The sequence below is a fragment of the Lycium barbarum genome, chromosome 1, assembly GCF_019175385.1.
Source record: "Lycium barbarum isolate Lr01 chromosome 1, ASM1917538v2, whole genome shotgun sequence".
In the NCBI taxonomy this organism is placed as follows: Eukaryota; Viridiplantae; Streptophyta; class Magnoliopsida; order Solanales; family Solanaceae; genus Lycium; species Lycium barbarum.
Window position 1 is genome coordinate 161,548,219 of NC_083337.1, and position 15,933 is coordinate 161,564,151.

The window sequence follows — 15,933 nt, forward strand, 5'->3', positions numbered from 1 at the left end:
TTTTTTTTTTTTTTTTTTTTTTTTCAGACTGCTTTATCATGGCTTATTCGTTTTCTTAGTTTCTAACTGCTTGTTCTTATCTGTCCTTTTTCGTCATATTTTCGTCGTATTTTACTTCATTCAGTATGCTCGGTATGTTCTAGAAAAATGTGATTAGAAGATTCACGGTAGCATCACGTTGTACTTCCTCCCTCTATTCTTTTTCGCTTTGGGAAAAACTGGCTTTCAAAAGCCGAAAGTGTACATCCATGCTCAGTACCGCGCAACATGCAACTCGCTTGGAGTCGTCATTGCTGCATGAGTTGTCCGTCTCCTCCGGGCAAGTATAGCCAGGAGGCGATGCTTGCTACCATACCCGGAGTAGGTCCGTTGCTATTTTAATAAGAGGCCTTAAGTAACATATTCAAAATAAATCAGTGTTGCCAAATTCGAGCAAGATATTGTAAAGAATGTTGCCACCTTTTTTGTTTGTTTAATGAAGTAAGTATCTTTCATTAGATGGCATCAAGAAGACGCAGGGCAAAAGTTACAGCAACAGAAGATGTATGCGCCTATACAAAAACTTATTGAATAACTAAAGGGCAGACATAATCCCAAAAAAAATAGATCAACAGTAATTACAGGGCCTGATCGAATTAGCTAAATAAGTAAACTAAACAGTTGGATTTAAGAATGTGGTTAGGAGTTGAAATCCCATCAAAACATCTCTAATCCTTTCATTCCAGATGCACTAAAAGATAGCAGTATACGCCATACACCGGGGTTTTTTATTTTTATGGTTTCCCAACTCTCCATGAACACCAGCTGTCATAGGCTTTTTTCCATGGTATTTGGCATGACCCAAGCAAGTCCCAAAATAATAAGAACATACTCCATATGTCAGCTGCTACTGCCCAGTGCAAAAATATATGCCTAACTATCAGACTCCAACTGGCACATATAACATCAATCTGAATTTTTCTTTTGCTAAGATTGCCTTGAGTAAGGTACGGTCTATGTCGCTGGCCTCTACGTCATCGCGTATCCCAAATCACGTTGCACTCGGATATTCGTTTTACGCGATTTTTTTATGATTTTGTGCATTTTTCGGAGATCTAGCTGGAGAAGGAGCTGAGTGGCCAATTTGAACGGGCCAATTTTGAGAACAACGCCTGCTACCTCATTCAATTTGTTCCCCCAAATTTTTGTACAATTTTCATTTTTCTTTAGTAAAAATCTAATGATAAAAAGGGATTTCAAGATGGAATCTCGTGGTAATGCACTTTTGAATGTCAATTTCAATTCTTTTCTGTCCATCACCTGTTTTTCATCCTTATTATTCTGCACTTCTCCATCTTTGTTGATGATATTGTTATTGTTTTCCACTTTGTGATGATGTTGTTATTGCTTGCAGTTCCTTCATTACACGTTATCATCAGCTAAAGAAAACAATAGCTCCGACTTATGGAGGCGAATTCCAGCTCCTCCGATGACCCTCTTAGGAACTGCGTGTTGTGTATGCGTCAAATAACGGCTGACATGCCAGCTTTCCAAGCTGTTTGCAAGGAATGCTTGTGGGAGGAGAGGACCATCGTGCTAGGGCTTGAGAATGTGAAATGTGGGATTAAAAATTTCGTTTACGAATTCTCTCTCGTTTTATAAGGACTTCGAACGAGGAAACAGGGTTGATTTCACGGCGATGGTGGACGAAATATCGACGGAGAAATTCTTCTATGTAGCGGCTAAAATGACGATACCGAAGCCCCCTCTTCCTATGGCTTTTCCTCTCGTCCATCTAATCGACGCCATTTAACCCTTTTTGTTGGTCCAAACTAAGCAATTGGGGTTACACATAGTACTCATATTGCTTTTTCTTACAAGGAATGTGTGTTTCTTAGTCCAAGTCAGAAGATTATAATCATTAATCTTCGTATTATTAAAAAACATAAAGTCTTTAACTTTACATAGTAATATTATTATCTATAATAGTAAGGATTAATTCAAGTAGTGAGATGTTATTCACGTGTTTGCAATATATTATCTTGGATATTGTTGTGAGATGTTAACCATGTATTTGCAACACATTACCTTATATTATTGTAAAAATATTATTTATTTAATATGAAGATTTGAGTAGTTTAATTCAAAGTTCTAAAATAATTTTGTTAAAAGTAGGCAAAAAAAATTCTTTCTTTCTTTTTTTATATAAATTTGTAACTTTTTTATAATCTCCAATATTGTTTAAGTGAAAATAGAATCATAAATTTCACTATTAAAATATTTTGGGGGCCTAAAGCAAAAGCTTTATTAGGCTCACTCTTGAGCTGCCCCTGATTTCTGGGACAATGTACTTTCTAACATGACCGTTATCTGAAGTGTTGCACTTGTTACCCGAAATGGCAGTGCAAATTAGAGAGCGTTACTTGCGTGGTTTTTTTGTTTGTATATAGAGATGCTCAAGGAAGTTGATGTTTCACACTGGTAATAAGCAACTGAAAATATTCTGCAGCACTCACTTGAAAGTGTTGTTATGTTACCTCTTTGTTATACAAGAGCTGATGTTGCTAATTGAACACTAGGAACTCGTATTGCAGACTATAAGATTGTTGCTTCGTCCATATCGGCCTAGATCTGGTAATAAGATTTTTTTTGAAGTTAATGTGTGATCTCTGAACTTCTTTCTCCGGCTTCAAGTCCCAAACTTGTTAGGAGGGGAAAATCTGTGTGTAAAATGTTTCCATCTTATACAAGAACTTGAGTCTTCTAAGGGAGAGTCAGTTATCCAGCACATGTAAGACCAGTATGAAAATGTAAATTAAATCCTACCATCAAATTTAAGCTTAATGAAAAGTCTTAGTCATACACAATGCTTATAACTAGGGTTGGGCATAGTTTGGGTCATCCCGAAATTCAAATTGAAATTCGAACTTTTTAGATATTTGGTTTGGATTTGGATTATGAATTGGACTTGGAATTTTTTTTTTTTTTTAAATTAGATATCGAATTTAGTACTTTTCAAAAAAAATATACCTTATAGTTAGCCCTACTCATATTTATCTGTGCCCAATACTAAAGTCCAAACGTCCATAGATTACTACCCTGCAGCCCTCCCATAACAAGTGTTGCCTATCATCTTCCTTATTGTCCATCCTGCTTAGCTTACAAAGTTGGAGTTCACTTTACTTTTAGAATAACGCAGCTACCAATGAAACAGAAGGAATAATGTGAACTGAACTTATGTGGACTTGATACCTTTCGGTTTAATGGTAACAACTCTTTGCTGAATCGACATATTTGTAGCTCTTATTTGGTTTCACATTATGCTAAAACTTGTAACTTGGTAACTGGGCACATGAATTTCGTTCCTAATAAGCTTGCCTTAAAGGCTCAAAGTCAAAACCGAAAATCCGAATTTCCAAACCGATTAATCCGAAATTGAACTTAAAAAATTCAGTCCGATCCGAGCTTATTTGAATTGCATTTGGATTGTAATTTTTTCATCCGAAAATTAAAAATCAAAATCAAATTTTCATATCCAATCCAAATGACCCGAATGTCCCCCCCCCCCCCCCCCCCCCCCCCCTCCTTATAACAAGTAAATGAATGTCAACATGTGGTTGTCATATGTAATTATCGCCTATGTATGGTTAATGTTAACTGATATTTATTCTCATTTTAATTTGTAATTTCTAATATTATTTGGTTTGGGGTAAACACGAGTCTACTTAATGAAAGTGCACACAAGAATGTCTATGTTAGTAGGTGTCTCATTCACTATACAAGATGACTTCCCAAACTTATTGGATTGAAAGAAAATAATAAATCTCTCTTGATTTGCCGATTTAGACAACTGAAAGAGATTAATTTTAACTATATTGTACAAGTAAAAGAGTATTAACTGTTTATATTTATTGTCATCTTATTTAAAAGAAATCATGAAAACTAATAGACCGTCCGCACAAAAAATACTAATCATCCAACTTAAAATTTATCAAAAAATACAAGTCATTCAACTTATATTTATCAAACTAGCTGCCAAGAAGAGAGAGGAGATCCAATATATCACATAACAAAGAGCAAAGAGATTTAAAATAGAATTAAGACAAAGTTGAACAATTGAGGCTTCTTATGACACTTACTATGGCGATGTGAGACCCTCTTATCCACCAAATCAACATATGAGCAACTTCGTAGATACCTATTTGTTAATTTTACTCGACCAATTGGTTCTTGTTGTTGTACATTATTAGAGAACAAACATTAAATTTTAAGTCTCGATAATTTTCGTGTTCCTTATGCACTTGTTCTTACGATCGAATGAGCACTCTTGTTTACATCATTACCTTGTTGCTATAAATATAAGAAATGAATTAAATATCTGAAAATTGGTAGAATGCAAAAATTATAAAATAGAAGTAACATAAAATTATAAATTTGTCATATTAAATAAAGGGACTTCTTAAAAATATACAGCCCAATACAATTATTTGCACCTTTTGTTCAATTCCATATGGCCAACAAAATTTGCAATAGTTTTTATACATTATTAAAAGTTTATATAGTGCATAAAGATATGTCAATTTTAGATAAAAGGGTATAGACATCCTAGCTATAGAAGCAAATTTCTTATATGATTTTAAGTTAGAATCCTTATTTAAAACCAGTTTAAATTTTCACCAAATGACTTCAAATTTCGTAGACAATTTTTTTAGACTCTTTTCACCAAGTATAAACAATACCATTCAAAAAATTTATAAAATCAGATTTAAAATTTAAGCCCTCATCTGTGCATTACCTGTCTAATTTAATTTCATCATGCAAATGTTGCCAGATGCGTACTTTAATTACGATTTGTTATTTCTTTGTTATTTTTTGTGTAGGAAAAATTAAAAGAGAAAGAGGTAAGAAATGAGATTCCACTTACCTTGAAAAGTGAAGAACGAAGAAGCGTAGAGATGACGAGTGAGAAAGAGACACGTAATAGCGTATGCTATAATGTGACGAAAAAAAGGATTAACTCAATTGTATAACAAAAAGAAAGAATTTTAGTAAATTTTATTATAAAAATATCTCGTTGGTGCTTTTATGTAAGTATCTCTAGAATAATAAATCCAAAAAAATTGGAACTCCTACTTTGTCCAATCCATTGTCCTCCTATCCGTGGAGGAATAACGTCCACGAAAGGACGAGGCAAGTACGTACTTACTACTCTGTCGACTTGATCATCAGAACTTTTATAGTCGTGCAAGTAATTTCTCAACACTCAGAAAACTAAGCTGTGTATATTTAAATTATAAATAAGTACCGAGTACTTTTATACATGTAGTAATGTTCAGGTGAGTTTAGTTCGTTTTTCTTATATAAAGTTAAATACGAATCACAATTATTCCATATGGTTTTAAACAGCAACAACAACCCAGTGAAATCCCACAACGTGGTAAGACGACTGTTTCGGAAAGACCCTCGGCTCAATAGAAAGCATACAAAGAGGTCAGATAAGACCAAAAACTTCAAAGCGATATGGAAATGAAAATAACGAAAGCAACTAAGCCATGATGAAGCAGTTTGCAAAAGGGCAGTAGCTATCACAGATAAAATAAGATAATCAAAGTACAGGAAATAACAGATAGTAGCAGAAATTAAAGCACAAGAACTTATATCGCGATAATGCGACTACTAATATGAAAGGATAAACGATACTATCTACTAGTCTTGTACCCTAATCTGAGTCCTCCATACCCTCATATCTAAGGTCATGTCCTCGGTAAGCTGTAACTGCGCCATGTCCTGTCTAATCACCTCTCCCCAATACTTCTTCGGCCTACCCCTACCTCTTCTGAAACCATCCATAGCCAACCTCTCACACCTCCGCACTGGGGCATCTGTGTCTCTCCTCTTCACATGCCCAAACCATCTCAGTCCCGCTTCCCGCATCTTGTCTTCCACCAAAGCCACTCCCACCTTGTCCCGGATAGCCTCATTCCTAATCCTGTCACTCCTGGTGTGCCCACACATCCATCTCAACATTCTCATCTCGGCTACTTTCATCTTTTGAACGTGAGAGATCTTAACTGGCCAACACTCCGCCCAATACAACATAGTCGGTCTAACCACTACTCTGTAGAACTTGCCCTTAAGTTCACCTTGCCCCAATACAATATGTGACATCATCGTCAATCTCCCCACTGCCTTGTATAATAGACCCAAGATACTTGAAACTACTTTTCTTCTGGATGACCTGGGTACCAAGCCGCACTTCTACGCCAGCCTCTTGAGGTGCTTTACTGAACTTGCACTCCAAGTACTCTGTCTTGGTCCTACTTAGCTTGAACCCTTTAGACTCCAAAGTCTGTTTCCAACCCTCTAGCTTAGCGTTAACTCTGCTACGAGTCTCGTCGATCAGGACTATGTCATCAGTGATCCATATGGTTTTAAACCTTTTTTATATTTTAAAAAAAACTTAAAGAGCGATTAGGCTCGGTTTTAAAGGAAAAAGTTTTATTATATGCCTTACACAACGGACATTAGTTGTGTGAGACTCTTTTTTGTGAGATAAAGAAATGAACTCACATCTTACACTTTTGGATTCACAAATTTTGAGTTCACTTTTTTATCTCACAAAAAAACCTCACACGACTAATGTCAGTTGTGTGAGGCACATTTTAAAAATTTTCGTTTTAAAGGTATATTAACGCCTCTCATCAGAGATCCTTAACTTCCTACTTCCTTTTTTCTCCTCTTTCATTAATGGTTTAGCGGATTTGCTAGAGCTCCTCCGTCAATTTTTATTTGTCATGTATTGATTTGGTACGTCCATTAAGGAGTCAGAAATAAAATGATAATTTTATTATATCACCCTAATTATTATTAAATCATTCAATTGATTGAATCAATAATACATAATTTAAAAGTTGTATAGCTACTAAAAAGTTCTTGAACTTTCCAATCTAATAATTAATAATAAAGATAAAATAGGTATGAAATGATAAGTTATCTCTTGATTTATCAAACTGAACCATTAAAATGAATAATTATTTTTAATATACAAGATAAGTAAAAATAAACTAAGGGAGTACATCACAATATCTGCATTATTAATTATTTTATTGTTAAAAGTTAAAACTGGTCTTGCGAATATCACATTAATTTATTTTTAATACTCCAACTAAAGTAAACATTTATAATACGCGTCTTTTTCATTTTAGACGACTCATGCTTGACAAGTAAACGGGAACATGACGAGTATATTCCTAGAAAGGGTACACAGTTGGTAGGACATTTATTCTTTGAGTAATTGGGTCTACTTCCATCACTTTTTCATCCTTTTCCCAATTTTAAATTTTCTCTCACCCTCTCCTCGAATCGCCAAACCTTCAAATATTTCTAGTGTCTCGTGTAAACTCTGTCTCTTCGTATCTGTGTCTGTGTATATAAATAGAACGAGTGAATAGCCGATGGCAAAAATGGGAGGAGTTGATGAGACAGGAAATTCACCAGCGCCTTTTTTAAGCAAGACGTATGATATGGTTGATGATTTATCGACCGATTCAGTTGTGTCTTGGAGTAAGAGTAATAACAGTTTCGTCGTCTGGGATGTTCAGGAATTTTCTAGGCATATTTTGCCTAAGTATTTTAAGCACAATAACTTCTCAAGCTTCGTCAGGCAGTTGAATACTTATGTTAGTACTAACATTCTTCTTTGTTGAACTTCCCGCTATTTAGATTTATATATGCTTTTGCTTGTGATGTTGATTTTTGTAGTAATTTGCTCAAACCCTAAATAATGAATTATTTAAAGTGTTGAATTTGTGTCTCTAAATGTCGCCAATGGTGGTTGCGGTATGTTGAAATGAATAGGTCTGAAATCTGAATAGAGTGAATCGATACCGATGATTTGTATAGCCAACTCTAATTAGTCTGAGATTGAGACACAGCTGATTTGATATGGTAATTGTTTTGCAATACTTATTTATGTTCTTCTGTATTTTTCTTTTATTAATTCTCACTAAGGTGTCCTTAGTGGTTCTATGCTTTTTTGTGGATGTTTTTACTCAGGGCGATTGTGTTCTAGCTCTCATTATAAGACATTTTTCTTGGAATAAGTTAGTCAAAACAAAATCACGATGCAAGTATTATAATCTCACATGACCATCCTAACAACTTCTAGCATTCCAGTAATTGCGAATCCTGTCTGCCGAATAACTGACTCAATTCATACGGCGAAGTGTAACTATGTGACAGTGCAACCAATAAATCCAGGTTTCAATGTTCTAAGTAATTGATCGGCGACAAGAATCTCTTTTAATTATGACGAGGGAAATATTTTCTTGTGTAATGTGGTTAATACAGCTTTGTCAATCTCTGTTGTCTGTATGTTTTGGTTATAAATACTCTCTGTATATGTTGGGCAACCTTAAGTCTTTTTACAGTTTGCTTTCCCCTATCATCAACCAGGGTTACAAGAAGGTTGATCCAGACTGCTGGGAATTTGCAAATGAGGGATTTCTTAGAGGCCACAAACACCTCTTGAAGACTATAAGTAGGCGAAAACCCTCTCAAATGCAGGGTCATCAGGAGACTGCCTCCCATGTGCAAAGTTTATCTGTTGGATCTTGTGTTGAAGTTGGGAAAATTGGAATTGAAGAAGAGGTGGAAAGTCTTAAAAGGGATAAAAGTATTCATACAGAGGAGCTAGTCAAGTTGAGGCAGCAGCAGCAGGCAACAGACCACCACTTGGAAAATGTCGGGCAGCGTCTTCAGTTAATGGAGCAAAGGCAACAACAAACAATGTCATTCCTTGCTAAGGCCTTGCAGAGCCCTGGATTTATAGCTGAACTGGTTCATCAACAGAATGAAGGTAAAAGGCGCATTCCTGGGATGAATAAGAAGAGAAGGTTCCTCAACCAGGAAGAGGAAAATTATGCAGGCAAGTCGGTCAGTACTTTGCATGACAGGCAGATAGTCCGTTACCAGCCTTTAATGAATGAGGCAGCAATAGCGTTGCTGCAGAAGATCCTTAAAACTAAAGCATCTGGTGGGCTGGAAACTAAAGTTAGGAATACAAATGGTTTCTTAACTAACCATGCAAGGTCTTTTGAAAATACATTAGACACTGGTGGTACATCCAGTCATTTTTCTGGGGTTACCCTTTCGGAATTGCCAACTTCTTCACAATCTCATCTGATGTCAGATTCAGGATTTCCATTCAACTCCAGTTTATCTGAAGGACATGGGATCAATACACTGGAAACTCTTGAAATAACTGACCTTAAGCAGTCGAAGACTGGGCATATGCCATACAATGACGCAATGCAAGGTATTTTGGGTGGTGTAACATCCTTTGTCCCTGATGAACTTTCTACAGATGTCTCTTTAGATGAGATGCCTATGCTTCCAGGCATCAATGACATTTTTTGGGATCAGCTTCTTTTAGCAAGCCCTCTCAGCGGGGATAAGCATGAGATTGGTTCTCTAGCAGTAGAAGATGGTTTAACGAAGGAAGAGGAGGTTCCAAGAGTTCAAGCGAGTAATTGTGATGAAATGAAGTACATGAGTCATCTTACTTAACAGATGGAGCTTCTTGCATCAGGCTCCCACAGTGAATGAAATTGCGAACTTTATTTGAATCTGAAAAACGTCAAGAGGTAGAATTTTCATTTGTTATTCACTATGATGAGCTTATTATTTCCCTATTCCTTAATTTTGATTGTCACACAAATAGGTCTTTTTAAGACCGAAGTTTTGCAATTCTAACTCATAAGAAAATGACAAAATAGTACCTTATGTTGGGGATTGGTCTAAAATGGTCTTTAAATATACATCTGAGTAGTTATTGTCTTTTATGTTTACAATTGAGCAATTTTGGTCTCTGTTACTATTAGAACACACGGCGGTGTCATCTTTGACGGAGTTGGCTTGTGAGAAGCATGTTAGCCGTTTTAAACTGGAAAAAAAACTTATTCAAGCCACATTTAAATGCAGCATTTGCTTCCTTCGACCCTCAATTATTTGAAATAGTAGTGAATCAATGTTTATATCCCTTTTGTACCTTCAAAGACACCCTTAGTGCATGTCTCTGTATGCTGCTAACAAAGAGGAGTTTCACTTACAGGTTTAGACCAAACCCCAAACATAAGCGACCAATTTTGTCACTTTGTCCATCAAGAAAGAGGATATCACTTTCAATGGATAGATGTATGTGATTCTGTTTGCTGCTAACAACCTGCCGGTTGCTTGAAATATTTTGTTGAGTTAATTTTGTTTTGTGGTGGGAACGGAGATGGTCCGTTCATTTTATACCTCAGCATGTTGCAGTATATGGGTGGCTGACTGACATCTCGAGTTGGAGTCAGTTCTCAATGTTTCCTCAATTCCTTTTAGACCTTCTATTCTTAGGTTTAGTGTTACTCGTATGTTTTTATCTTTGCAACATTAGATTTTTTCTCTGAGCACAGCTACTAAAACCAGTGGTAAGCTTGGGGAGAGCACAGGGCTTTAAGTTTCTCATCATGCTTGTGTGGTTTTTGTCAGGTGAATGCTCTGTATTGGTGGACAGCAATGCTTTTTTGGGAGACTGGTCTTCACCAAGGATGAAGTTTTGATTAGGAAAAAATGTTTTCTGGTTAATGCATTTTGATTCAGACACTTCGAGTATTCGTCAATTGTAGTTACCAGTGTGGGATGAAAGGTTCTAAAAGATTGCCACTGATGGTATATATGAGTTCTTTTTTAACATAATGGGAATGACAATTAGGATATGATGGAGATGTAAGTAAAACTTTCAAGAAAATGTGATACTGTTAATCTGCAAAGGTTACTTCAAGCAGATTTCTCCTATGATATAGTCACTTCTCTTTTCCAGATATGATGAGCTTATCAGTCATGAACGTATTTTCCTTCCTCACTTTCCATCATATTAATATTGGTCATTCTGAACATTTATAGTTTGCACCCCTCTATTTGGTTCGATTTCTCATTACTGCTTGCTATCTTATGAAAAATAGAGAGAGAAGCTTTCTGTGTGCATGTGAAAAGGTTTCATTTTGGGTTATGGTTTGGCGTAAACACTGTCTGGGTAAATGTTTACCGGATTACCAATGTTCGATGGAGAGACTAATACCCATTGTGGTAGCAGAATCAGTCTCCATGTTGGATCAATTTGGTATATATCAGTTTTCTCGTTTGAATGCGGTTGAAGGATCAATCATAATTGGTATTTGGTTTTGCTGCCTTTGGTTAGACGTGGGTAGTATCTCTTCTTGCATGTTGACTCAATTGATTCTTGCCTTCGTTGGATCACAAGCAATAAATATTTGTACCCTGCAGGCTGCTGGTAACATAAAATAGACATATAACCACTAGTCTCGCGAGGAAGGAAGAATCTCTGTGAGCGAAAAGAGGACTTGGGGGATAATGATGGGATGGTATTCGCCAACCTGGCTACCTCTTACTGTCTCTGAAGTACTAGAAAAAATGGTACTTACTAATTTACTTGTGGATGTGATTGTTAAATGCCAATTTCTGACTATATTTGGATCATAGAAACGAAGAGGGGGTTTGATGCTATGGTAAGAGTTGCCATTTTGTGACTAGAAGGTCACGGTCTCAAGCATGGAAATTACTTCTGTCAGGTAAGATTGTTGTACGTAATCAATATACACAATGTGGCAGCTCGCGTAACGCACTGAACTGCCTTCTATTTGTTTCTCCCAGATGAAATAAAGAGGGTGAACAGATAGCGGGCAATGCCTATAGATTGTTTTACTATACATGTGTACCTCGAAGGCTATACGAATTATCTACATAAGCAGACTGCGCAGGTAGAATTGGATTCCATACCCTTAGGAGATGAAAAGGCTACAATGTAGTAACTTGGAAGAAAAATTCTTTATGCTAGCATCAGTACAATTATAATTAGCAGGATGACCCCAAATATCACCAACAACAAGCAGCTCTGCAAAGAAAATTTGGAAGTGTCAAGTTTTGCCTCAAACTAAAGGTAAGGCATTAGCTAAAAAGCTTGCGGCTAAGAAGGGAAGACGAGTAGCTGCAACCTTGACACTTACCATAGATGAAGTAGATCGATGAATTTTTGATGCCTTGGTGAGTTGCTGGGCAGCTTGTGCAGTTGCATCATGAGAGCTCTCAACATTGGAACTGATATCATCTGGCACATGGGTTGTTGGGTGTTACATCCATTAATAATAAGATCAAATAAAGTTGACAAATTTTGGAGGAAGAAAGACAAAGGTAAAACATTGGATAGAGATATTAGCTAACCCAGCATAATTCCTTGTTCATTGACCAATAAAGCCAAATCCTTGAACATCTCATTCAGTTCACCAATGTGGTGCTGGATCTCCATGATTCCTTGCTCTCTTTCTTCAATGATGGCTTCGTTAAGAACAATCTCATGGTCCAACTGTACGACGTCCTGTCTGCCATATAAGGAAAACCAGGATTCACTATTAGCAAAAGGACTGGTGGTAGCATAAAGAATTTATGAAACAGTAGAAAATAAGATTACAGCAACTTGCCATTTTGGAACATGGGTGCTGAAAGAAAGTTTCTCAACATACGTTATCAACCAACAAAACCAAAGAACGAGTGTCTGCTTAACTATCACCTAACCTTTTGGATTCCAGAAGGATAGAACTGCTCTCGGGACCGGTAGATGAACTTGTTTGAAGCTCTGGGCTGCTGCAAAAGGCAAAAATTTAAGATGTCAAGATCACTAATTCAAAATCTAAGCAAAGTTCATCCTTTGGCACTGAGAAATTGGTGAGTATTTGTATGGCTGAATAAATAGTACTAACATCAATGTTTGATCCTTTTCCCAGCCTTGTAACTAGTCTACGGCGCTCGGGCTCGGGCTCGGGGGACGTGGAAATTCAAGTTAACTGCTTCTCAGAACATCATTTTAGAAATGGAGTTTAGATATACAGGTAACACTAAAATGTAGATATATATTAAATTTTAAACCCGTAGTTTCGGTACAACGGTGTATCAACCTAAGGTTAAACTCATCCCTAGATCAGGCTCTGAATAGCAGAATTCTGAGAAAGAAAGATTGCATACAAGAAGTAGAAGCATTTGGAATGGTTAATTTACCCGGATAGATTGATTGGCTGGGAAATGAAAGGAGTGTGAGCTGCTTCTCTCTGTGCTGCAAGTTGCTGAGCCTTTTGGAACTTTTTAAGAACTGATTGGAAATCCCTGGCAAGCTTAGCATCGGCAATCTTCTTGGTGGCCTGAAGATAAAAACTGTAAGCTGTTTCCAGAGAGTATCCATTATCCGTTTTCAGCACCTTATAGTTCGAAAAACAGATATGGATTCAGGGGAAAATTGTATCCCAATGTATGATGCATCCTTCTATCATCACTCTTTTTGTTCTATTCTCAACTCGAAGTCTTAAAATGAAAGTATTTTCACCACTTACACTGGATTGAGAATGTTTGTCAGATTCAATGGCTTGCTTAAGCTTAGCTGAAGTTTCTTTTATCAATTCCCCAATTTGCTGCCTTGTACTATGGCTGCAGAAAATACAAGAAATTAAGCCCTGTTAACACATGCACCACTTTAATACCATTGATTTCTTAATCTACATAATCCTTACAGAAAATACTAACTAGAAGAGATTAAATAGAAGCCTTAACAGCTTGTGGCGAAATTGAAGAGTGTCTTTGGGGGTTCCAAGGGTGCTAACTAGGCGTTGAAAGTTTGTCAAAGCTGTGTTTATTTTAAACACGCCAATTACTATGGACTGACGATTATCAGAAGCAGATGGGTTTGTGATGGTTTGCTTTGTTTGTCGTCCCCATGATCCACTCCCTCCTTGAACATAAAAAGAATTGCTCAATTCAAGATCTTCAAAGCTCATTTCTATCTCCTCAAAAACAATAGTAAAAAAGATTTTGGTAGGTGTGCTAACAAAGAATCAGAAATGGGTGACTTGGGATGTAGGTGGATTAATTGAAGCAGTATCAAGCAACATTGTGTTTATGGGAGGTTGCTTTCAATTGAATTTGAAAATACTTAAGTTTGCAAGAATTAGAGAGGGGAAGTGGGCGATGTGGCTTGCAAGTTAAACTACCACTACAGAGTACAAAACGACGAAATGAGGGAAGGTGCCTCACTGCCTTAGCCTTAACGCCTCTGCTGTTTCTGATTTTCAGTTTGTCTTCAGTTTTATCGTTTACTAATAAAACCTCTTCCAAGTGTTCTCATCTTTTTTTCTCTATCCGGTGTCCGGTACCCGCATTGGAGCCTGATTATTCCGGATTTGCGCCGTGTAGGGCTCATTCGGGGAAGCGCTCCTTGTCAAGGATTTTTTTTCCATATCCAGAACTCGAACCCGAGACATTTGATTAAGGAAAGATCTGTCCCATCCGGTGCACCACATCTTTGGTGGTAAGTGTTTTCCTCTTGGAGTGGAGTAATTTAGAGAAGGTCCGCCAACCCAACTTAACCAATTAAATTACATTACATTATCAGTGTTCAAAGGATATCAATGAATTATTAAAAAGTTCATATTCTATTATACTTGAATAGTTAAAATTAATTTTTCTTCTGGACAAGGTTATTATTTGTAAATCTCAACTGTGATACACATGTCGTTTATAATAATGGGGAAGTGTTATAAAATGAAGCTAAAAGAGTAATAATATTAAAGGATGAAAACCATAGAAATAGAGTAACAAAAGAGGAGAGATTTTATTATTCTTCCAAAATGTGTTACAAGTCCATTCCATATGAAAACTTATGCCTCTATTTATAGTGCTACATATGCATTCAATATATGAGATAATGGAAGAACCATTAAGATGGTGGAAGATAATGGAAGAACCATTAAGATGGTGGAAGATAATGGAAGAGACATTATATTTGTGTAGTGGACATTCATACTATATATTTCATAACACTCCCCCTTGGATGTCCATAGATGATGTATATCGTTAAAAACCTTATTAGGAAAAACCCTGTGGGAAAAAGCCTCAATGAAGGAAAAAGAGTACACATATCTAGTAATACGCTTTGAGAGCTGCCTCATTAAAAACCTTACCAAGAAAACCCAATGGGACAAAACTTGGTTAAGGAAAAAAGAGTACAACGCGTATTTCACTCCCCCTGACGAAGACCAATATTCAGATGTCGGAGTCTTCGCATTCCAATCTTGAATATCATCTTCTCAAGAGTTGAAGTTGGCAAAGATTTGGTGAACAAATCTGCAGGATTGTCATTTGAACGAATTTGTTGCACATCAATATTACCATTTTTCTGGAGATCATGTGTGAAAAATAACTTTGGTGAAATGTGCTTCGTTCTATCTCCTTTTATAAATCCTCCTTTTAATTGAGCTATGCATGCACCATTATCTTCATATAATACTGTGGGTAATTTTGTATCACACTTCAAGCCACATCTTTCTCTGATGAAATGTATCACTGATCTCAACCACACACATTCTCTACTTGCTTCATGAATAGCTATTATCTCAGCATGATTCGAAGAAGTAGCAACAATGGACTGCTTTGTGGATCGCCATGATATAGCAGTACCTCCGCATGTAAACAAATAGCCTGTTTGAGATCGAGCTTTATGTGGATCAGATAAATAACCTGCATCTGCATAACCAACAAGATCTGTACTACCTTTGTTAGTATAAAACAGACCCATATCGCTAGTTCCCTTCAGATATCGCAATATATGCTTAACTCCGTTCCAATGTCTTCGTGTAGGATAAGAGTTATATCTTGCTAGCAAATTAACAGAGAACGCTATGTCAGGTCTTGTAGCGTTAGCAAGCTACATAAGTGCACCAATTGCACTAAGATATGGTACTTCAGGACCAAGAAGCTCTTCATTTTCTTCTTGAGGTCGGAACGGATCTTTACTCACTTCAAGTGAGCGAACAACCATTGGAGTACTTAAAGGATGCGCATTGTCCATGTAAA

General features: G+C 36.6%; 2 protein-coding genes across 3 annotated transcripts; one reads left to right on the plus strand and one right to left on the minus strand.

Annotated features, from left to right (window-relative positions):
• The first annotated feature begins 7,222 nt into the window (after window positions 1-7,222).
• On the plus strand, window positions 7,223-10,841 carry LOC132602726 (heat stress transcription factor A-1b-like). The gene is made up of 3 exons (XM_060315508.1): window positions 7,223-7,658; window positions 8,434-9,623; window positions 10,510-10,841. The coding sequence occupies exons 1-2, from the start codon at window positions 7,434-7,436 to the stop codon at window positions 9,544-9,546; spliced, it is 1,338 nt and encodes a 445-aa protein (XP_060171491.1). The 5' UTR covers window positions 7,223-7,433; the 3' UTR covers window positions 9,547-9,623; window positions 10,510-10,841.
• Window positions 10,842-11,706: 865 nt separating this feature from the next.
• Window positions 11,707-14,214, minus strand: LOC132602735 (syntaxin-22-like). Of its 2 annotated transcripts, none has more exons than XM_060315516.1 (7): window positions 13,609-14,214; window positions 13,419-13,512; window positions 13,090-13,229; window positions 12,610-12,678; window positions 12,259-12,416; window positions 12,045-12,145; window positions 11,707-11,932 (listed from the first exon to the last, which is right to left on the minus strand). In XM_060315516.1, exons 1-7 carry the CDS (start codon window positions 13,857-13,859, stop codon window positions 11,867-11,869), a joined length of 879 nt encoding a protein of 292 aa, XP_060171499.1. In that variant the 5' UTR covers window positions 13,860-14,214; the 3' UTR covers window positions 11,707-11,866. The 2 variants fall into 2 exon arrangements, with proteins under 2 accessions (XP_060171499.1, XP_060171503.1); XM_060315520.1 differs by having other exon boundaries at window positions 13,636-14,210.
• Window positions 14,215-15,933: the final 1,719 nt, after the last annotated feature.